We start from the raw sequence: 24,364 nt of genomic DNA, 5'->3' as shown, positions 1-24,364 counted from the left end.
CTACAGCATGGGAGGCTTACATCCTTCTGATGACCTTTGTCGCAGTCGCTAGTAAAATAAAATAAATAAATACAATTGTCTGGTATCTGAATATTTTTTGGTTGGACTGTAGGCTATATGTTGTGACTAAACCTCAAAATTGTAATATATATAAATAAATATATATATATACTTTATAGTTAACCCTAGCATATTATATCATATTTTATGCATGCATTTCTAAGGCCTAATTTATCAAATTATGTTGAAATGTAAATATCAAATATCAGGGTTTTGAGATATATTTAGGCTATTAATCATCATTGTATTGCATTGCATAATATATTTGCCCTCCACCATTAAAACCACAGAGCTTTACTCATACAAATAATCATTTAAATATCTTACTAAGTGCCAACTGATATTTAAGCTGTTATAAAGATCTTATTGATTTACATTACAAGCTGTCAGAATTTCATCTGACTTCTTATACATATAAATAATAACTTCTGCATCAAATTGTATATTTCTGTTCAGATTATTGTTAATATTAATATAACTGCGTAACGCGAGCGTGTAGGTAGTGTGTGACGCACTTACTGTGCGCCATTTCCAGCGACGCCACGTGACGGTCAAATAGCCAATCACGCTCCTCCTCCACACAAGTGAGCGAAGATGGCGCAGGACGGCACGGTGCCCAGCGATCTCTACCAGCATGTGTACTCGTTTCTCGTTGAAAATAAGTTCGCTAAGGCTGCGAAAGAGTTTTTAAAGCAGGCTAAAGTGGTAAGAGCCCTTTCACATGTTTATTATAACCTCTCGCGGGAGTGGTAGTGGTGTATCGTGTCTGTCGGCGCGCGCAGTTTGTGTGGAACACGTGTTTATGAGCTTCTGTATAAATGTGTTTAAATACGTGTAATTTCTGCCGGTCTTTGTATCATTTCGACCTGTGTCATTACAGCTTAGTTTTTCTTGCACATGTAACGTGTTAATGTCTGTACAAACCTATATATCCATCATAATATAGACTTTTTCAACCGGTTGAGTGCTTTCTGTCGTCTTTTTATTAAGAATAATACAATTCTACAACATAAAAGTTGACAAACAAGAAAATGGAAAGGGAGAACAAAGGCCAAGGGGAGTCAAATTAAACAAGAAATCACAAATGTCCTAATAACCTATGTAAATGATTCCCACACGTGTTGTGTAGCTACAGGAGTCTTAGCTTTTTGATTCCAAGTGTCTCTGCCTCTAAGAAGATATATTATAAAGCTCGGGTTTCTTTTGTCAGTTGTGCTTTTTATATAGTATTAAAGTGTTATGTGAGTTTTATAATACTTCAGATATATACAATATAATTTACAACTGTCTGTTTCATCTCATTAGAAACCTCAAGACCAAAATGAGGACCGTCTCACGGACATCTTCAATTTTTGGGTGAAGTATGTACAAGCTGTGTCTTATAATTGTTTGTATGGTCACTGTTGGTCATATACCAGCTCTCATTTCCACTGTTGGTTTGTAATTGCTATGATTTGCCTGCTCAAGGTCCCCGGAAACCAAAAAGCGCAAAGCGGTCACCAGTGGCCCTGCGGCGGTCAACGGCCCATCAGCCAAGAAAGCAAAGAAGGATCCAGTGAGTTTGAGTAGTGAGGAGAAAGCACCTGCCAAGAAAGTCGTAAAAGGTACATAACTTTGAACCACATGCTGTTGCAAGCTAAACAATCAGAGCTCGGGGTGCTGCTATAACCAATCAGAATTATATATATATTTTTTTCCCCACGATCATAGTTTTCATGATTGATCATCGCTGTCACGGCCAAGTAATCGAGTACTCGATCGCTGATGCACATCCCTATTAGACTGCAACAGGGATACCTTAAAGTATAATCAAATATTGCAATTTAAAATAAGTATGTATTTTAATATCTTTTAATGTAGTTTGTTCCTGTCATGGCACAGCTGAATTTTCAGCATCATCACTCTGACCCTTCAGAAATAATTCTAATATACAGATGTGGTGCTCAAGAAACATTCCTTAATGTTGAAAATGTTCTTAAACACATCCTTCCTGAATAGAAGTATTAATTTCTTAAATAAAAAATCTTACCGGCCCCAAATTTTGTGCAGTAGTGTATGTTTAAACATTCCATTATTTAACTTAAATATGAATTACTAAGTATTTAACTAAATGTTATGCCTTTAACAGCGAAAGCTCCTGCTCCAAAGAAGCCAGCAGCTGTAGCTGCTAAAAAGAGCAGCAGCTCTGAAGACTCCAGCGACTCGGAGGATGAAGCTCAGGCTAAAACAGCGGCAAAGGTCTGGAAGCTGCATGCTGTTTACGTGAGCATGTGTGGTATGGCTCTGCTAGGATGACTCTTCCTGAATCTGGATCTTGTTCATTTTTTTGTACAGAAGCCTGCAGCTGTGAAACCTGCTGTTCAGCCTGCAGCATCAGCCAGGAAGAAGGACACCAGTTCCAGCAGCGAGGAGTCAGACTCTGATGAGGAGCCGGCCAAAACTCCAGCGACAGGTGAGCTGAAGCATGAGTTCATATGTGTACTGTTTCAGGTATAAAGGCCTTTCACACCACAAGAACCTTTTCATTGTACCTGAGCTAATTGTGGAACTACCCACTTTTTGGCGTGTTCGCACCGCAGGAACTAGGAACGGTTTTAGTTCTTTAGTTCGTTTGGAGGAATAAATTAGCTCCTACTCCAGAGTAGGGTCTGAAAGGATAGGAACTATCAGTGATGTAAGCGTACGCTGATTGGCCAAACGCATGTGAAACACCGGCTACCCAGCATTTTTAAAAAGCTATGTAAACTTATTTACTCCACGAACATGGAAAACCGCGATAACGGCATTTACCTGTTGTCTGCAGTGTTGTTCTTTTCTCAGTTTCGACGATATACACTGCAAGTTATCGAAATTTAGTCTCTTAGCCCAACTTTTTGCTCTTGCAATCACGTAAATTGTGCGTTTACATTCCATCTCCGTTATCACGAAACCCACTACACACAACAAAAACAGCTTTGATCACGGCGTCCTCCATTCACTGGTTTTTGACGATTGTTAATGCCACGCAAAAAGACATCGCTGTCGGCCGCTTCAGAGTTCCTGCTTCTGGTGCAAATGCAACCAGGAAAACTGACCGAGGGAGAAATTGGTTCTGTCACATTCTGAAATAGGGCTGTCACGATCATGAAATCTGGCTGACAATTAACTGTCTAAAAATAGTCACAGTTATTGCAATTTAATTGTCTGTTTTTAAGGCTTTCATTATATAATTGTGATTAATTCAAGGGTTCAGTAAATAATTATGATGTTATTATTTTGCAGTGTAAGATTACATGGAGTATTCCAAATTCTGAGAATCGGCCAAAACAGATCCAACACCAGCGCTATTTTATTTTATTCTACACCACAGAATATCAATACTGAGTTTGTGGAACTAATTGCACCAAGTACTGCACAGTCCACTAAATACTCACTTCCTCATTACAGAGAAAAAAATATATAAGCTATGAAATTAAACTAGCTGACTGTAATTTAGCAGCAAAAACTACATCTTGAAAAAATATCTTTGCACATTATACAATTTAAACAAGTTTATTCCATTAACTACAGTATTTGTAGTTATAAAATACATTCATGAAAATAAGATAGAAATCATGAGGAAAAAGAAAGGCTTCTAATTGTCTTTCTGTGTGCAAAATGTTGATCATGTGAAACGCTTCAAACAGAGCGGCACAAAGCTCTTATGCACATCTAGGGTGCAGAATGATGTGCTTGAAGCAACATAAGTCACAGCTTGCTGCACTCCACACGGTACAAACACAGAGAAGAGAAATGAGAGAGCAATGAACTCTCCCAAGATATAGTCATTCTATTCGAATCCCCAGACCTTTATCTACACCAAGTATTATAATGGAAATATATCATCTTGGAGCAAGTTTTAATTCTGTCCCTCACATGAAAACCAAACTGGTGCTTTTCTGTTTCTTTTGGTGGTTATTTAATTATCGTGACAGGCCTACCTAGAACTACACAGTGCGAAAGCCCCTATAATTGTTCAACGCAAGTTACATATTCAAAGTGGTGATCTGTGGTCTCCAGGAGCAAAGGCCAAGCCTGTGGCAGGGACCCCTAAACCGGCGTCCACTCCAGTGTCTGCAGCTAAGAAGAAGCAGGACAGTAGCAGCAGTGAGGACAGCTCTAGTGAATCTGAGGACGAGGCTCCAGCTAAGGTACTTCAGCGTACATGTTATAACTCCAACGTAAATAATGCTTTAGAAATCTATTGTAACTTTATTAATTTTTCCTCAGAATAAAAAATAAATAAATTTGTTTGCAAACTTATTCACAATTTACATTTAGTTCCTCTTACTTGATCACAGACGGCAGTAAAAGCACCAGTCCCAGTGAAGACCCCTCCAGCTAAACCTGCGGCCCCTGCAGAATCCAGCAGTGAGGAGTCTTCCTCAGATGAAGATGCACCTCCTACTAAGAAATCCAAGACTGGTAATACTACTTTTCCTTTACATTGGTCAATCTTAAAGGTGCATTAAAGGGGTCATATGATGCGATTTCATGTTTTCCTTTCTCTTTGGAGAGTTACAAGCTGTTTGTGCACAGATAAGATCTGTAAAGTTGCAAAGATTAAAGTTTCAAACCCAAAGAGATTTTCTTTATAAAAGTTCAGACTTGTCCACGTCCCCCTAAAACGGTTCATTTAAACCAACCCCCACATGTCTACATCACGGTGTGGGAAGATTTGCAAAACATCGCCCAAATGTTTACGCAAAGAAAGGTGGAGCTATTATTCTCGCTGTAGTGTTGTTGCTGCCGCCGGCGCCATGTCCTGGAGATGCTGTGTTTCGTTGTGAAAGCGAAAGTACTTTGTTTGGGCTTCCAAAAGAGGACACAACTAGACATCAGTGGTTAAGTTGTATTTACAACACTGTTCCAGAACAGTACAACCCAAATATTGGAGTGTGTGCAGCGCATTTTACGGAGGACTATTTCCTGAACCTGTACAATGTGAACACTATAAAGTGGAGCAATGTCACAATTAGTGTTGTCTATGCAACAATAATGTACGTCGTATGTGGAAAATGTGTTTTTTGAACCACGTAAACGCATTGCATTACACCAAATACACAAAATAATATTATTTTTTTAGCAACATCATATGACCCCTTTAAGAAATGGGATTTGCTGGCATATCAGTGTTCCCAAACTACCAGTATTACAGTGATCTTGGATTTTATACTGTCAACTATGGTTGCATCATGGGTGCATCATTACGCTTTATTTACTGGACCAAGTGATCTCAACATAATTAAAATGCTTTTTTTGAACATGTGAAAAAGCGGAGACAAGCATGAAATTTAAGAGCATCTCTATTTACAGGACAATTCAATGCCGTCCCGCCCCCTAAAGCACTGACCGCTCCAGTCAAAGCCCCTGGTAAGAGTTTTAAATGTCTGTATGAGTTACTACAGCAATAAGCCACGAGAGGCTCTGCATTAGTGATTTTTAGTTAAGGGGGGTTATAATGGTTGCATTATTAATAAGCAGCATGGTGCATTAATGTAGAATTAAATTTTACATGTTTTTATCAATCAGCTGTAAATTAATAATTTTATGACTAGCTGTATCTAAGCATAGTACAAAAAGTGTAATTTCAGTACAAAAAATGTATTTTATGAATATTATAGCACTGATTAATTTGAATGTCTGGTCCTAAGATAGACTTTTAATTTAGAAAAACATAGTTGAAAGGTAACATTTCGAAGTTAAGAATCCTTTACAGAGAAAATTCTTTGCTCTGGTTTTTGCTACAATAATCAGTCTTACAGTTACTAGTATTCATTATGCTTTTTATACAAGCATGTAAATATTAGTTTTACATATAAAATAGTTGTTTTTTATTTCTTGGAGCAAAACAATTTATTTTATTTGTCTCCCAGCAGCTCCAGTTAAAACTGCGACTCCCAAAGCTAGTGCTAAGAAGGACTCATCCAGTTCTGACAGCTCTGGTACTGCCCTCTCTGCAGATTATCACCACATTTTGGAGACTTTTTTTTTTTTTTTTTCTGTTGCAGAAAGTGCTAATAAACTGCTTTCTTTTTCTCAGATTCAAGTTCAGAGGATGAAGCAAAGAAACCAGCTGCCAAAGCTGCTCCGGCTAAAGCAGCCCCAGCTAAGAAAGCACCTACAAAGGTTGCTCCTGCTCAGAAAAAGGACTCAAGTTCAGATTCTTCAAGCTCAGAGGACGAAGCAGCAAAGCCAGCTGTCAAAGCCACACCGGCTAAAGCCGTACCTGCTAAAGCCACCCCTGCTAAAGCCGCACCTGCTAAAGCCACCCCTGCTAAAGCCGCCCCTACTAAAGCCGCCCCTGCTAAAGCCACCCCGGCTGCAGCCAAGTCTTCATCTTCAAGCTCAGAAGACTCTGACGATGAGGCCAAACCAGCAGCTAAAGTTGTCCCGGTTAAACCTGCGCCAGCCAAGAAAACGCCAGCTAAAGTCAAGCCCGCTGCAAAAGAATCATCATCATCTAGCTCCGAGTCTGAGGAAGACAAACCGGCCACAAAACCAACCCCAGCCAAGGCTGCTCCTGCTAAAGCTGCTCCTCCAAAGACAACCCCTGCTAAGAAAAAGGATTCTTCAAGTTCAGGTCAGTTGTCATCACATCCATAAAGGTACAAACATTTGCATTCAATCATTTACTTGCTTCCATGTCGTTTGCAACATGTATAATTGGCATACAGACCTGCCAACCTGTACGCATTTTGACCTCAAAGTACGCAGGTACGATTTGTCACTTTAAACTACGCAAAAACCTGGTTACGCCTTTGTGCAGCACAAACCAATCAAGCAACAGCAATGAAAGAGCACTTCGACCAATCAGAGCGCGGGGTTCATTCTCCATCTAGCAAGTGGGATGTTTGACAAATGCGTAGACCTATCATTAAAAAGAGACTGCAAATAGACAAAACAAAATCCCGCTCGGTCTCGTACCTTTTTTACTCCCGCCGTCTGATTTCTGAAAAGAGGACAGTACACACGGTACTTACAACTAAGGTAAACATGTTGGGGTGGATGTGGAAAGTTACAATATTGAGTTGAGTTAACTTAATCCTCTGGAGTTGACGTGATAGCATTGATATTCTAGATCTAGACGAACTGTGAACAGAATAAAAGCTCATTCATATTCAGTCAGATCTGCTGCGGTTTATTAGTGTACATATAGCTGCACTCACTGAACAGCGTCCTAATATTAGGGCTTTTACTCCAAAAATGTGCACGTACTTGGATAAATACTGATATGTTTACACTAGAGCTTCGCCCGTGTCTAATAAACCTTTAAAAAAGTGTTACCGGAGCATTCACATCTGCGTTCAGCTGCTGACAGAGCAGACAGTTACCGTGTTTGAGTAACAGCTTCACAAACACAGTATTATTTCTGTATTACAGTCATTCATAAGCTAATAGTTCAGATATAAACACTGATGTTTATGGTAGCGATCAAAATAGACCTTTTGAAAGTTAACTGGCACTTCAAATAAGGTTTGTGTCGATTGCATCGTTTCGCCACTAGGTGCAAAAAAGTGACTTAAATTTATTTGTGATTGAATCAAGAGATTCGTTTAAAAACACTGATTCATCCGGTAAAGAAACAAGTGAGACATTAAATCATTCATTCAAACCACTTTCTCATAATTTTAATATGAACTAAATATATTATAAATACATATTAATTTAAATGTTTAATAATTCGTTCAAATTAAACACTTTTAAATAGACTACAGCAAGGATATTTTGTTTCGTGGGAGAATCGTGATCTCTGTTTGAGACAAAAAAAAATCGATTCTCAATTTATCCAGAATCGTGCAGCTGTCGTATGTGCAGACCTTTGGTAAATATCTAACATGAATACCAATATCCTAACACTACATAATTTTCAAGCTAGTTTGCCTATTCACCAGGCATTTAAGTTGGCAAAGTAGTGTAAAGTTATGTGCTCGGTGACAGAAAAGTGTGTGTTCATGCCTTGCAGCTAAAAAAAAAACATGACATCAGATGAGGACACTGACAGGGAGAGAGAGAGAGAGAGCAGCAGACCTAAAACCAAAAAGAGTCCATGCCTCACAGCAGTTCCTCACAAAATATATCAATATATATACACCCCCACCCCATCACATAAGTGGTACTCCCAAAAATGTTCAAAGGTTGGCAGGTCTGCTCATATATAGAACACAAACAGAGATGTTTTGTGCACTGTTCATGATGCTCATTTTCCATACAAAGAAAAAGACAAGTTTCTATAAAATTTTCTGAAGCCCTATGCTTTCTTTTCTGGAGCTTGGTAGCACTACTAGTAATTTACATTTTAGAAATATTGAGGAAAAATTGAAAGACAGAGAGATTTGAAATTGGTAGTGAATTAAGAGAAATTGAGTATTACCATTTGGGTGCTGTTTATCAAGATTGTATTAGCTCATAGATTTTATCTCGCACAGATTCAGACAGCTCTGAGGATGAGGCACCTGCGAAACCAGCAGCTAAGTCCAAGCCTTTAAGCACTCCTAAACCTGCAGCCAAGCCTGCTGAATCCAGCTCTGACTCGGACAGCTCTTCAGATGAAGAACCTCAAAAGAAACCTGCTAGCACACCGGTATCCAAACCTGCTACCCCAGCCAAACCAACTCCTGCAGCCAAACCGACCGGTAAACCAGCGGAAAGCAGCTCAGACAGCTCTTCAGATGAGGAACCGCAAAAGAAAGCCACCACCACACCGGTATCCAAACCTGCGGCTACCGCAGCCAAATCTACCTCAGCAGCTAAACCTTCTGCCAAGGCCGCTGAAAGTAGTTCAGACTCGGACAGCTCATCAGATGAGGAACCGCAAAAGAAAACCACCGCCACTCCGGTATCCAAACCAGGTACCCCAGCTAAACCTGCAGTTGCAGCTAAACCTGCTGCTAAACCAGCTGATAGCAGTACTGACTCTGAAACTGACAGCTCTGACTCTGAAGACGAGACTCCGGCTGCAAAGAAAGCTAAACCAGCAGCAGCGGCTGCTACTAAGAAGCCTGCCCCTGCCTCCAAACCACCTGCTCCAGCCAGTAAGAAAGCAGCTGAGTCCAGCAGCAGTGATTCGGACAGTTCCAGTGAAGATGAGAAGAAAGTAAAGACAACTGTGACACCAAAAGCAGCAGCAGCTAAGCCGGCCGTGACTCCAGTTAGAGCGAAGAAAGCCGAGAGCAGTAGCTCTGAGTCTGACAGTTCAGACTCTGAGACCGAGGCTAAGAAGACTCCCGCCAAGCCTGCAGTCACCAACGGAAAGGCTGCTGCAACAAAAACCCCCTCCTCTGCAGCAAAGACGCCGGCTAAAAAGACAGCAGAGTCTTCATCCTCGAGTGACAGCAGTTCTGATGAAGAAGAGTCGCCTAAAACACCAGCTGTGAAAACACCACCTGCTACAAAAGCACAGGCTGCTAAGGCCAAAGCAGACAGCAGCTCGTCTGAGGAAGAGGAAACGACGGCCAAGACTCCTGTCACAACAAACGGTATTTGCAGTGCTCAATATATCTGATAGTAAGGTGTTTTTTGTTACTGGTTCCCAAGCCCGTTTTTATTTCTTTCAATGTGTTACGTAAACGCTTAAAATCAAACCTGTCAAATTTCAGCTGTGACACTCCAAGAAACAGTAAAGCACCACTCAGCACTTGTGCTTGATAAAGGGCAGCAGAATAGGAGGGGGGGGGGGGGGGTCTTGAGACATAAGTTTAACTTGTCTTGTTATTCTGAAAACATGATTTATGTGTGAGACGCACATTTAAATGGGCTTTTCACGCAGGACGCAAGACAAAGGTCTGTGCAATGGAAAAGTGCAAGTCAAAAATGTACGTTTAGTGCATGTTTACATAGAAAAACAATTGAGAAGCATCACCGTTGGTTTATTGACAGGTTTTGAATGAGCCACGCAGCAGGAAGTTGCATCTAGTGGGTTCAACTGACTAACAAAAGCATTAAAATATAACCCCGTCATGTCTCATGTACCACATACAGGACTGCACAACACGTGCAAATATTATGGTACATTATCAATACTACTTTGGCATTGAATTATTTGCACTCAACAGTTTTCTGGTTTTGTCTGCTGTCTTGGATAAAAATTGGTAGCACACCTGTGATGACTTGAATTGCTGCCTATGTAGGACGCTCACTTTGAAATGGAGCCATAAAAGCCACCCATCCAAACAAATGTCATATTGCTTGTGGCAGGCCAAATCAACACACTCAGATTAGCTTGGAAGAGAGGGCATTTGTTCCATCTGGTCATGCCTGGTTAGGGAATATAATAATAATAATGATATTTATCATCTTCTAAAGCATTTAGCCTTCTGCACCATTGTAAACCACTCACATTGTTTTTCATTCCTCTTTTCTGATCACAGGCACAAAGAGCAAAAAAAAGGGGAAAAAGGAAGAAATGACAACACCCAAGAATACAAAAGTCACCACATCCACACCTCAGACTTTCCCCAGAACCAAACAGAAGGTAAAGGGCTGTGATTGTGAGCATGCTTGTGTTGATGTTGGCTCTTGCACAGTGCATATTCAAACACATTGGGAATCTGGAGGTGGGTGATTCTAGACAAGACATGACCTGGAAATATCGCTGAAGTCTATATGCTAGTATTTATTTATTTGATGCAAGCAGCACTGGTGCTTTACATCCTTTAAGTGTTAAAGGGATAATTCACCCAAAATGAAAATTATTGTTTACTCACCATGTTGTTCCAAACCCAAGACACTTTTTTTTTTTTTTTTTTTTGAAACCCAAATTACGATATTTTTAATAAAATCAGAGTGAAAGTCTCCACAAAAACTGACGACTCAAAAGTAATCCATATGAATCAAGCCGTTTAATCCTAGGCTTTAAGCTGAATTAGGTTTCTTAAAGAGATAGTTCACCCAAAAATGAAAATTTGATGTTTATCTGCTTTACCCCCAGGGCATCCAAGATGTAGGTTTCTTCAGTAAAACACAAATGTTTTTTTTTTTTTTTTTTAACTCAAACCGTTGCAGTCTGTCAGTCATATAATGTCAGTCAATGGGACCCACGGCTTTAAGACAAAAAAAACATACACAGACAAAACCAAATTAAACCCTGCGGCTCGTGACGATACATTGAAGTCTTAAGACATGAAACAATCGGTCTGTGCAAGAAACTGAACAGTATTTATATAATTTTCCACCGTAATGTCCAACTGTCCTGAGCTGTGGAAAAACAGTTTTTACATTGCCTTCCTTCTGATCCTAGTGTTAGGAAAGAGTGAATGAACTTTATATTTAATGACGTGCCAGACCGTGTCAGTAAGAACTCTGTCCTTTGTTCCCTTCATTTTGCTGTGGCTTCGTTTACAAACAAGGAACATTTGATGTGGGATTTTCAGAAAGATTGAAACTAAAAGACAATGCTGTCGAAAATACTGGATGTGAGGTTGCTCCACACAAGTGAGTTATTACGTGCTCACTATTGCTTTGTGCAGATAGTTTGATATGAATTGTGCATTTATGCGTTTTTAACCTAAATCACAGCAGCATCTGTCTGCGAAGGTCCTAGACTGTCAAACACACAACTGTTAACCAATCACAGCAGTAGGCGTTTACTTCCGAGTCTACAATCTGCCAGAGCGTTCTGATGAGGGGGTTAAAACAGCTCATTTCAGTTCATTTTCCTGACCGCTACAATTTGAATAAATTAGGATTCAATTCAAATAGAATCTGATTTTATTTTAACATGCATACAGAGCAACAACAACCTGGATTCACACATCCTCAAATGATCACGCAGCGCTTCTGAGAACAGAGAAAAACAGAATAAGATCATATAAAGAATAACGCTAAATATATATGAATGAAATAATTATCTAATTTAGTTGATAAAACTAAAACGCAGACTGAATCCTTCTATGCGCTTTGAAGATTGTCTTGTTGTTCACGGGTGTTTCTCAAACGGACGGCTGGATCCTTCCTAGTTCAGTCCTTCAGAGTCTTGTAGGCTAGACTCCTCGGCATTAAATGCTAGATTGAGACGGTCTAGCAAGTGCACGTGGCTACGTCACATGTTCCCGCCCTCACAGTCACGGCATGAAAACACTAATAAAATTTAGTTTTGGAAAAATACTTTTAACAAGTCTTGATTGTATTGCTTTGATAGAAAGCCAAATAATATGAATCACAGCCAATCTATAATCTCCCTGTGGCTTAAATTATTGGCAGTTTAGCATTTAGTAAGTAATTTACACCAAAACAAAAGATGATATCTATCCTTTCATGTCCGAAAACATTTATTTTTGTCTTAGATTTCATCATAAATTCAGACAAGCTCAGTACTGACTTGTTTTTCGTCAGTTTATTTTCATGAAATGGGTACAAAGGATTGTGGGTGATTCACAGAGGATACATCCCATGCATCCTTCAAATTCAGCTGAATGAAGGACGCCAAACGAAGGCTGTCTTCCAAGGATCCTTCTGATTGAGATGGCCTTCAGCGACGTTTGATGAAATGCAGCCGTTCCGTTTGAGAAACACCCCACACCTCAGTGTACATGTCTATTTTTTTTTAGTAACATGTCGACACGCTGTATGGATGGACTGGAGCGCTGCCTGTTAACTGTTAGACCCGCGGCAAAAACACCATCACAATTATCCCATCAATTTGCAGTTTGGGACTTTCATCCAGTGGTCATATGTTTCTATCCACAGCGTGTTTTTGCAGCATGAGCAATATAGCCAATCACAGACGCATCTGTTGACTTCATTAACTCGGTGGCCAATCAGAGGTGGTTAAGTTACAATCCACTCACCACCCAACATTCTGGTGTTCAGTTCTACATGTTCACAAACTCTTATTTACATCATGTGTCCACTTGTTTTAATGCGAGATTAATTGCGCAGTGTAAAGTTTCTTTTATTGCTTATTAACTCTGTGAGATCGTGAATAACACGTAAGATGAGTGACCGCTTTCCAGTGATTGTAAGGGCAGTTTCTAGGCTATAATCCATTCAGATTTTGAATACATTCACGGATTCACTCTGATAACCATTTATCCAGTATTGCCACTTGCCATTGTGTTGCGTATTCTACATCAGTTAACTTGAAGGTGAAGCAGGTGCTTACTCAGTGAAATATGTCTGTATAGCCACACTGCACGTGTCGACACGCACCTGTAAACAAATGTCACTCAACTTATGTACCCTATAACCTTTTATTTTTTTCACCATGCAGCAAACGTAAGAAAAACAGTTAAACGGTCAATATGAGCATCCCTCGTAAAAATCTTGATAACATTATTAGTGGACCTCAGAGAACAGTACAAAATAAAAAAGAGGCAGTTCATGGCCCCTTTAAAACTCTTACTTAAATAAATGCAATGGATTCTATTCACACTTAGTGAAAATAGTGTAAATAGCATATCACTAAAAAATACTGCTAAGTGCAAGTAGCTACAGATTCTATTTACAGTTAAAATAGCAGGATTTTTTGCTATTTATACTAATTGCAAATAGTGGCAAATATCTGCACTTCAGTATTGTATTACATTATAAAACAGTATGCAATAACTTGATAAAATTATTAAATGGATTCCACCTTATTGGGACAAAGCCGTCCCTAACCCTACCCGATAATGAAAAGGGAGGGAAAAAAAAGTTTGCCAAAAGGCGGATTGGAACTGCGTCACAATGAATACTACACACATTTTACCATCTGCACCACTAGAGCTGATGGCTGCTGACCATCTTTTGTAGCGTTGACTGTCCCAATCACACGTTGGTGGGCCGAGTTAGTGTAAATAGCCTCTGCCAACAAGTCGTGTAGATACACACTCCCATATTTTAAACACAAGTTTATAGCTTTTAGAAGAGGCAAGAGTTCCTCGTTCCACTCATGTTCCCAGAGTAGGAAGCTCCACACCACTCAGTTTGCTTACGCACTTGTGCTTAAAGGGATTTCTGTCTGTCTCTCTGTTGTATGAATTCTAAAGGAAAGCAATACTCCTTTTCGTAGAGTAAGAGACGAGGAAATTGAGGTGGACCCCCGCCTGGCAGACAATTCATTCGACGCAAAGGTAAGATGATAAACTTGAATGCATATTAGGTCAACGTTTACTGTAAGGAGTCTTTGTGCACGTATAGTGCTTTAATTCTTTTGACTCTTGTTATTTACTTCTAGATGGGAGCCAACAGTGACTGGGGCGAGAAGGCCAACAATGTACTTAAATTTACTAAGGGCAAGTCTTTCCGGCATGAGAAGACCAAGAAGAAGCGTGGCAGTTATAGTGGCGGCGCAATCTCCACCTCCGTGAACTCCATTAAGTTTGACAGTGACTGAGATCACAAACTCTCTGAACTCTCCATGTATTTCTGTCCCATTTGTTGCTATATCAGCTCTAGCAAGCACTGTTTTGACTCGTCTACCCTCTGTTCCTGCTGACATGGGCCGGAATTGACTGAAGAAAGCAGGAATAGAGGTGTATGGCTGTCTTTTTTTTTTCACAATCTTTCATGCAGTTACACACGGTGACCACATGGTGGCGCCGGTTCATTGCGTTTAGGCCTTTTGATTAGCTTATATGTAAAACATGGTCATGGCTTCACTGTAAAATGTTTCTTAAAGCTGGCATGACAAATTATGAACTGTTGCTCTAACAGGTAATTGTTAATATACTAGAAATGGAGTGATTTTCTTTTTTATTATTATACGTCAAAGAAATGTCATTGTTATGGTTGCGTTAACATTTTACGAGCCTATCCATGTATCTTGAGCCTGGTGATTTGTCTGATTTGAAGAAGCTGTGTAGTTAATGACTCCGCCCACTTCTGTTTGACAGACACTGGAAGACCACCCTTATAGAAAGACACGAATTATCCTCATTCGGTTTTCGTTTTAATCTTTTATGGTTTCATGTTACGCAGGATTTTGTAATTTGGTCTCCTTTATGATCAGTCTTGTAACTGTAATTAAAACTTGGACTGAAACTCAACTTTGTCTGTTTTTGACCAAATGTGTTTAAGTTCTCTCAGAAGCTCAGCTGGGTTTAATCCATATTTATGAAATCTTAGGTTAAATCTTATAAAACACTATGCCAGGAGTCACAAGTCTACAGGTTTACTCTCTGAACTGTTATTGAAGTCTGGTGGAATGACCTGCCCAACTCAATCCAAGCAGTCCTTAGTCATCTGCAAGAAACGGCTAAAAACACATCTCTTCATCTTTAATTGACCCTTATGAATTAGTGTTAACTAATTTTACAAACACTTTTATATACTCAATATTATAGATTCATTGTTAGTTTGTGATACCCAAAAGTGAAGTGTTGCTTTTCCTGCCGTTAGATTATAGTATTCTCTCCAGACAAATAATTCAAGAAAAGTACCCAGAAGCCTGCTTGGATCTGTGGCTGATCGCATAAAAAGCTGTATGGCATGGTTTTACCCGTTACCCAATTTCTAGTCCTCCAAGTTTTTATTGCATGTGCTTTCTTTGGTCTAATTTGAATCCAAAACATACTAGTTCTTAAGACAACACAGTGGTTGTGTTACTGGCTCCCAAGTTTTGCAGCCCTTCATACGGCAGACACATCTGCAGTGTCATGTATTGAAAAGAAAGTTGACCGTCAAACCCCAGATTCGTCCAGCCAGCTCTGCTGTAAGTTTAATAAATTCATTGTTTATCAGAGATCTATGACGGATGGTGACTAGAAAAGTTTAATGTGACGATGAAAGAGGCTCATGGGTATGTCCTTACATTAGCACAGAAGAAGAGCTGTGAGTTATTCAGCAGGGAGCAAATACTAATTCACCTCAGATTAATGTAACGCTGCCCAGGGGTGGATGTCTAAAACGCTGCTCATACTGCAGCAAAGTCAATTCAATTATATAATACACACCTCACCTTCACCATTAAGTGTCTATTTAAGTTGTTTTGTATTCATTAAAAAAATATATGCAAATATATGAGCTCTTTATCATTTCATGATAATATTAAATAATGTCAAATGTTTTAATAGCATCACTCTAATAAAGCCATTCAACAATGAGGTTTTCAAAATATTAATGCAGCTCATAACAACATGGATATTGCTTGTCATTGGATGCTAATAATTCTGTTCTGAAGTGGAGGATGAGACACATTTGACAACAGGAGTGCAAAATAATGAGCTTTTTGCTGAAAAAGTGATGGTGAGTGTTTTAAAATCAAAGCTGAATATCATAAATTATCTGAGTAAATCCTAACATTATTCACTTGATAATGACCTCTCGCTGTTGTTTTCACATTCTAGGTGTATGTAGAATTGTGCATTCGACTCCAGAACTGGCCGACAGCAAGAAATAAATACAAGATAGTGAGCTCTGTCTGGATGTTGAGTAGAGTTGTAGGAGGGCACAGAAGGGCCCGAGGATGAACTGTGGTCATCGTAGCATGCGTGTTATCAGATGTGCCTTCCAAAGGAGTTCATCCCTTAATGATTATACTCCATATGGAGCGTAACCTCAGCTGTTACTGCTGTTTCGGCATGGCAAAGTCCCAGGCGGTGTCCTGGGCACACTTCCACATGGCGCGCACCAGCCGGGTGAAACCCATATCCTTGGGCTTCTCCAGCCCACGCATCAGCCGCTGTTTCATGATGGCGATAAACTCCTTATTACTCAGCTCCCCATTTCCTAAAAAGAAGAGCAAATTAAATAAAGCATGAGAGAGAATTATCACCGTCAGTATGCTTCTCAACCCTCAGCAGAATTTCAAGTACTGATGCAGCAGGTCTGGTGCTGTGCTCATGCAATTGTACTTGTTAAAATACACCCATAAAAAACTAAACAAAAAACTCGTTTACAACATCTGTCGCATAAATAGCACCATGCACAAAAGAAACGGAACTGGACTGGAAATGTTTCATGTTTAAAGATGCTTAAACTTAATTCAAATAAATAAATACAATAATTATTAAAACTTGCATATATTCACGTTCTCTTGATATTTAGTGATATGATGACCGATATAATCTGATCTGATGTTATACTTGAAACATTAAAGTCTAAAACCATGTTGTTTTATAATGCTGGGGTGATCTGCTATATTAGTACTAGCACTTAACTGTCCATCAGTCTATCAACCAGTGTCACCAGTCTCAAAAAATTATATCGCTGCTTTCCAAATTCAAACAGGGACCTGATAAACACACACACACTCACCGTCACAGTCGAAGAGTGCAAACACCACGTCACACACGTGGTCAGACAGCTCTACCTTGGCCACGGTGCGGGCCACCTGCTTCATGGTGGCTGCGGAGAGAGCAGAGAGATGAATGAAGAGGAGCTTGATTACTGGATACTGTCTCGGTGGGCTTGATCAATACTGGACATTCATTCCCTGCTGAGGACATCTCACAAGAAGAGGAGGGAGAACCGACAGCAAGATAAAGATGATGTCTAGGAGGTGGTGGTGTGTCCTCAGTAAACTACTCTGGTCATGTGACAATTTGCACGATCCGTGTAACATTGTCCTTTTAGAGGGAATTGTATTTTTTTTAACAAACATCTCCAGGTTGCAGATCACACTGGCCAATGTTCACATTCCATTCAAAACACTTCATATGAATAATGTCATTGTTATTTCACATTGATAAGTACATCACATTGATAAATATTGTCAAAAAATAACACGGCACTGGCTATTTGCACTAAATGTAAATAGCAATAAAGGCTCTTTACACTAAGTGCAAGTAGCTACAGATTCTATTTACAGTTAAAAGAGCAGGATTTTCTGCTATTTATACTACTAAATATCTGCACTTCAGTATTGTATTACATTACAAAACAGTATGCAATAATAACATATTGACTGTAAATGATCATTTTAATTCAAATTATTAAATGGATGCCACCTTATTGGGAAAATAAAGCCCTCCCTACACCTACTCTATTTTCAACTTTTTGGTTATTTCCTTAATTTTTATTGAACATAAATGCCTTTATGATGTGTTATGAGATTGGAAAAGGGAGGAAAAAAAGTTTGGCAAAAGGCGGATTCGAACCCGGGTCGACCACTGGAGCTGATGAACTACAAGAGTTTATTTTATAATGTTGACTGGCCCAATCACACGCTGGTGGGCGGAGTTAGTGTAAACAGCCTCTGCCAACAAGGCGGGCTATTAGCACTAAGTGTAAAATAGACACTCCGATAACAAACTTAATTAAATATGCTAAACGCGGTTCATTTTTCTACACTGTTAATTCTTTAAAAATCATATTATTACATTATAACTCAACCATACTTCCTTTCTTCCAAACTCCACCCTGCATGTAAGTGAATTTGCAAAATGATTGACAGACAGGGTTTCTCATACAAGCCTGGGCTGCTCCTCTGACCCTTTTTTTCTCCCTGTTTACAGAGCCTTGTGCTGTCACAGAGACGGGAGTGATAGCTCATGACACCTATTTCAATAATATCCGTCAGGAAGTGGGACATTTCAGCGCTATTCCAAAACCTGAGCTGCCTCCATAAGCAGTATTTTAAGGTATCATAGACAAGCCCCAGACAGTCCAAAACACTGCCGATTTAATTATTCTGCCTAGAATACCTTGCTTTAGCAATAATTCCAAGGCTATGTATCATTCACCAAAAAGACAATCGCAATTTTTTTGAATCCAAAAAGGATAAACTATAAATACACAATTATTTAAAATAATGAAATCCAGTGTTGTTAACTAAAAAACAAAACTATCTTTTGCTGTAGTGTGTCAGTAGGAAATATCAGTTTACATCTCCAAACATTCATTTTGCCATTAATTGTAATAATCCAGTGAGATTTTTGTTTGCACATGGAGTCAGACAACAGTAGAATGACATGAAGAAACTAAACAAAAACTGAAGAACTGTGGCAATGTCTCCAAGATGCTTCAAGATGCTAGGTGTAGGAACAAAACTACGTTATCTTCTAAACAAAATTATCTTGTACGATACCTTCAATTATCATTAATGACAACCTATTATTATGAACAATTCTGTTTATAATTATACTCTTACAGCGAAAGAGTGAGAAAAGTGCCTGTTGGGAACATAAGAGAAGGTCATTAGCGGTCACAGGAAGGGTGAGGGAGAAGCCAGACAAGCCAAAAAGCATCCATCACAGTAAGTCTGACAGCGTCTAACCTTGCAGACAGCCTTGAAATCAGAATACAGACGAGGAAGAAAGCGATTCCAAAGATGACAAGCTGATAAAAAGCCTCTTTTGTCTTCATGAGGATCAGTGATTCAGAGTTTCTGGGCATTATGGGCTAGAGATCAGAGAGACGGACGGAGAAATAAAAGAGAGACATGGAGTTATCATCCTACGCCGAGTGGAATCAATCGTGAGATAAGGTCTGTGTGGAAGTGTGCGGATGTACGGAGGGCAGCCCTGATGTAGTGCCACACGCGGTGAAGAGCAGAGACGCCAGCGCTAACGCAGCACTGGATGATTATTTTACCTCAGTTCACCAACTGTCACTAACGAATGATTTCTGACTGCCTTTGGAAGCGTGTCCGCACCTTCACACTCTATTGAGCCATGTGTGCAGCTTCTGGAACGATAAACAGGGTAAACAAAACCCTAGACTCATTCTGAAGCAGGTACCTAAACCATTTCTAGAGACCAGAATATATTACAGAGACTTGGAGCGGGATTTTCTTCAACCAGCTGGCAATAGATCGGAGGTAAAAACTCCACAGGGAAACTGATTTTTAACAATAACTGATAAATAGACCTGTTGTGAGCTCTGAGGCTGCTATTTGATTGTATGTGTTTCATTATGTGTGGATTGTTTGCGCTTTTTTGTAATTGTGATTAATAATGTAATTTGTGATATAAAAAACAAAACAAAAACACATTACCCATGATGCTGAGATGCAGTGAGTAAAGTGCACCAAAAGAGATCTTTAGCGCTGCATATCATCAAGTCGTCTACATATGCTTTAAAAAAAAAAAAATTGTCCGATTTTCAAATACATTCTTGCTTCAAATCAAAGTTTTTACTAGGGATGGGTGATACCACTTATTTTTGTTTTTGATACGATACTGATACTTTTAAAGGCAAGTATAATCTATATCGATACCAATACGATACTTCTAAATTATGAAATTTATTAAATTATTAAATTACTAATAGTAAAATGAGTAATGATACCCACTTAACCCTATATTTGAAACACATTTTAAAATTCAATATGCCTTAATTGCAACTTATTAGGTCATGTTTTTGTTTACACATGGTTAAAATCTGTTTACTGTAGTGGTATATGGAAATCTGCAAATACTAAAGTTGAAGTAAAACCATGGTCAAGTAAAACCGCTAGGCTGTTGCATGCATAAAATGCAACCTTTTTATTTTGAGAGTATATGATTTATTCTAACATTACAGAATAGAACATGATCAATATGAACTTTTAACATTCAATTTAAATAAAACTAATTGCACAAACTATGTAGGCTACAATTTCAATTATTGTGAAATAACAATAAAAATAAATCAAATCACTGGTAAATAAAATACACCTTAGTATCGATATTTTTATTTGAGTATCAATACTTTCCACTCCCCTCCAAAAGTATCAGGACAGTGAGGCCAATTCCTTTATTTTTGCTGTAGACTGAAAACATTTGGGTTTGACATCAAAAGATGAATATCAGACAAGAGATGTACATGCCGGGGTTTATTTCCAGGTATTTTCATCTGGATCTGATACACAACTTAGAAGATAGCACCTTCTAAAACAAGCAATTGTGAAGCTGAGAGAAGTAGGAAACTCAATCAGAGCCATTGCACACACATTGGCCATAGTCATTTCAACCATTTGGAGTGTCCTGAAGAAGAAAGAAGCCACTGGTGTACTAAGTAACAGACATCGAAAAGGTGGACCAAGGAAAACAACTGCAGTTGATGACAGAAACATTGTGAGAGCTGTCAGGAAAGACCCTAAAACAACTGTAAGTGAGATCAGCATCAACCTCCAGAGGGCAGGAGTGAAGGTATCACAATCTACTGTTCGCAGAAGACCTCATGATCACAAGTACAGAGGCTACACCAGAAGATTCAAACCACTCATTAGCAAGAAGAATAGGAAGGCCAGGCTGGAATTTGCCAAAAAGTAGAGATGAGCCTCAAAAATTCTGGGACAAAGTTTTATGGACTGATGAGACAAAGATTAATCTTTACCAAAGTGACGGAAAAGCTAAAGTTTGGAGAAAGAAAGGATCTGCTCATGATCCTAAACATACAAGCTCATCTATGAAACACAGTGGAGGTAATGTCATTGCTTGGGCTTGCATGGCTTCTTCTGGGACGGGCTCATTAATTTTCAGTGATGATGTAACACATAATGACAGCAGCAAAATGAACTTAGAAGTCTACAGTAACATTTTGTCTGCCAATTTAAAGAAAGATGCAACCAAACTGATTGGGAGATCCTTCATCATGCAGCAAGATAATGACCCAAAACAACAAAGGAGTTCATCAGGGGCAAGAAGTGGAAGGTTTTAGACTGGCCAAGTCAATCTCCAGACTTAAACCCTATAGAGCACGCCTTTTACCTGCTAAAGAAGAGACTGAAGGGGGTAACCCCCCCAAAACCAACAACAACTGAAAGAGGCTGCGCTGAAAGCCTGGAAAAGCATCACAAAAGAAGAATGCAAAAGTTTGGTGATGTCAATGGATCACAGGCTTGATGCAGTTATTGAAAGCAAAGGATTTGCAACTAAATATTAAGTCTTTTTCACTTTAATCTGTTAATTCTATCTGTTCCAATACTTTTGCTCACATGAAAAATGGGTGGGTTCAAACAAAAGGTGATATCTTCTAAGTTGCGTGTCAGATCCAGATGTAAATACCTGGAAATAAAAGCCGGCATGTACATCTCTTGTCTGATATTCCTCTTTTGATGTCAAACCCAAATGTTTTCAGTCTACAGCAAAAATAAAGGAATTGGCCTCACTGTCCCAATACTTTCGGAGAGGGGTGTATATATATATATATATATATATATATATATATATATATATATATATATATATATATATATGTATAGATACTTCAGGATCGATACGCCCATCCCTAGTTCTCACTGTTGTGATTCTCCTCGTAGTCGGCTGGTTTGGTTCATGGCTCATAATTCTTTAACAAAAGCCTTTTTAAAACCTCTCTGGGAAAAATAATTCTGGAACCAGTACTGCTGAAAAAGTGGGCGGGCACTAATGCACTCTATTACCCACTTAGATCATGGCAGTTAGCATTGCATGAGCAAGCACAACTCAAATTTGATTTTTCTTCTTCAAAAGCATTAAGTTGTCTCTGCACACAAGCTTTAAAGGCTGTAACCCTGCACAGAAATCTAATACAGGCTGAAGGACCGGAAAAGTGATTGTATTTAAACGAGAAGGACATCTAATGATACTTTAGAGACTTTCTGCATTGCCTGAATATGTCCAGGTAACAAAGAGAGAGGGCCATGTGAAGAGCCAGGAGGAGAGAAGATTGCTAAAGTACTGCTGGGAAGAGCGCCAGCTGCAGTGAAATGGGAAGCATCTGGCTGAGTGGCTCCGCTGCTGGTGGGAGTGAGCGAGAGGGAGGAGAACAGGAAGAGGTGATGCAACATGGAGATTACAGCTGGGAATTCTTGCATTGCCAAGTTAGTCTTGTAGCAGACTCCGAGTCAGACAACGTGCCCACGAACTGCCCACTGACCCTCTGAAGTATATCACACACAAAACTGATTGCTTGACTGAAACGCAACTTCAGCTTCCAAACTAAATGTTTACAAGGAATCGGCTGAGGGCTCATGTATTTGCTGGCGTGTTTGTACATCTGTACCTTTATCTATCGAGGCGCCTGCCATGTGATAGAAACTCAAAGCGGTGTCGACATCATTGACATTCTTGAGGAATGTGAAGAAGTTCTCCACTTCTTCAAACGTGATGCCCTGTGAGACAGAGAGAAATGGAGGATGCTAAAATTAACTGCATTACTAAAACCATTTCGTTTAATAAGAGGATAAAATTACAGAACGAGAGACACATACACATAAAACAGCACTACATGTACTGCGAAACATTTCAGTAAGTATAATGAGCCATTAAAACTGAATCCTCAAGATAAAAACCAGGCTATAATTTGTTACTTATCAAATTATCTATTTGACCTCCTTCTGATTCATTCACCTCTGTGATCATCTAAATGAACATAAAAGATTAACAAGAAAAATTAAAAATGCTACTTCAGGTCAAAAAGGTTACCGACCCCTTCTGTATATTAATGTCATATCATGACGAATCAAATTTTCCTTCAGCTTTTTAAGGGGTTGGGGGGCTCGAAGCATTTCAGCTTTGATCACAGAAGAAATTCAGCTTTGATCACAGAAATAAATTATATGTATAATGCACTTAAACAGAAAACCGTTTTAAATCGTAAAGGTATTTCACAATGTTACTGTTTTACTGCATTTTTTATCAAAATGCAACCTTGGTGAGAAGAAGAGACTTCTTTCAAAAACATTAAATAATTTTATTGACCCCAAACGTTTAGACGCTTATGTATATTGAAACTAGTCAGTTTCACTAATTGACTAGTAGATTGTTGGACAGATTGTGACATATTTTGGAAGCGTTGATCACTTCTTTCAGCTCTCAAGAGCCATGACTTGGCTCTGACCTGGTTAGGACGTGGGTTTAAGAGGGAATGGGAAAAGGACGACGGAAAAGATTGCAAGAACACAAAGAGAGTGAGGACTCGCTGTGCTCTTCTAACAGTGACACCTCACCAACACACACACAACTTTTTCAGACTGGCAGATTGCCCACCTGAGCATCCTTGAACATCCTTTTGAGGTTCTTCTGCATCTGTTTGAGTTTGCGAGACTGAACTCCACTGTAGGCCAGCAGCATTCCTCCAAACTGCTTCTCTGTGATCCTGCCATCCACTGGATCATTCCTCTCAAACTACACACACACACACACACACACAGAGGAGGAATGATGAATAATGGCCTCAGAAGTGAATCTTGTGCTCAGCTAGTCAATATCATTTACAATTCATGTTCAGCTGAATACTTAAGCATGGGCACAGCTGTGCCAGGTCATAAAGGATCGGAGGGTTTAAAGTATCTGGCAGCAATCTGGTTGGAATGCATTAGGGTTTGACCATTAGCTTCATTTAAAATGAAAATTCAGCAATTACCTACTCAACCATTGTGAATGCGTCAGGTTTGAAACATAAACTGCCATTGAAAGCCAGGGTTGAATTTCAATCTGTGTCAGTTTCTCATACTTTCATA

At 39.3% G+C, this 24,364-nt stretch overlaps 2 protein-coding genes across 6 annotated transcripts in view; one reads left to right on the top strand and one right to left on the bottom strand.

The window, feature by feature from the left end:
• The first annotated feature begins 638 nt into the window (after positions 1–638).
• nolc1 (nucleolar and coiled-body phosphoprotein 1) lies at positions 639–15,042 on the top strand. Of its 3 annotated transcripts, none has more exons than XM_079440387.1 (14): positions 639–765; positions 1,366–1,421; positions 1,528–1,664; positions 2,189–2,298; positions 2,395–2,512; positions 4,099–4,229; positions 4,380–4,503; positions 5,395–5,451; positions 5,955–6,023; positions 6,122–6,661; positions 8,508–9,557; positions 10,449–10,552; positions 14,069–14,129; positions 14,234–15,042. In XM_079440387.1, exons 1-13 carry the CDS (start codon positions 655–657, stop codon positions 14,087–14,089), a joined length of 2,628 nt encoding a protein of 875 aa, XP_079296513.1. In that variant the 5' UTR covers positions 639–654; the 3' UTR covers positions 14,090–14,129; positions 14,234–15,042. The 3 variants fall into 3 exon arrangements, with proteins under 3 accessions (XP_079296513.1, XP_079296511.1, XP_079296512.1); XM_079440385.1 differs by having other exon boundaries at positions 14,046–14,129; XM_079440386.1 differs by lacking the exon at positions 5,395–5,451 and having other exon boundaries at positions 652–765; positions 14,046–14,129.
• Positions 14,760–24,364, bottom strand: part of micu1 (mitochondrial calcium uptake 1) — a 77,674-nt gene continuing 68,069 nt past the window's right edge. For all 3 annotated transcript variants that reach the window (XM_079440389.1, XM_079440388.1, XM_079440390.1), the window contains 4 exons: positions 23,892–24,029; positions 22,906–23,014; positions 17,254–17,343; positions 14,760–16,725 (listed from right to left, as the gene is read on the bottom strand). In XM_079440389.1, coding sequence (XP_079296515.1) covers positions 16,562–16,725; positions 17,254–17,343; positions 22,906–23,014; positions 23,892–24,029 — 501 coding nt within the window. In that variant the 3' untranslated portion in view covers positions 14,760–16,561. The remainder of the gene's footprint in view (positions 16,726–17,253; positions 17,344–22,905; positions 23,015–23,891; positions 24,030–24,364) is intronic.

This window comes from Barbus barbus (genome assembly GCF_936440315.1).
Source record: "Barbus barbus genome assembly, chromosome: 18".
NCBI lineage: Eukaryota > Metazoa > Chordata > Actinopteri > Cypriniformes > Cyprinidae > Barbus > Barbus barbus.
Note: the sequence above shows the minus strand (reverse complement) of the source record. Positions and strands in the feature narration are given on the sequence as shown.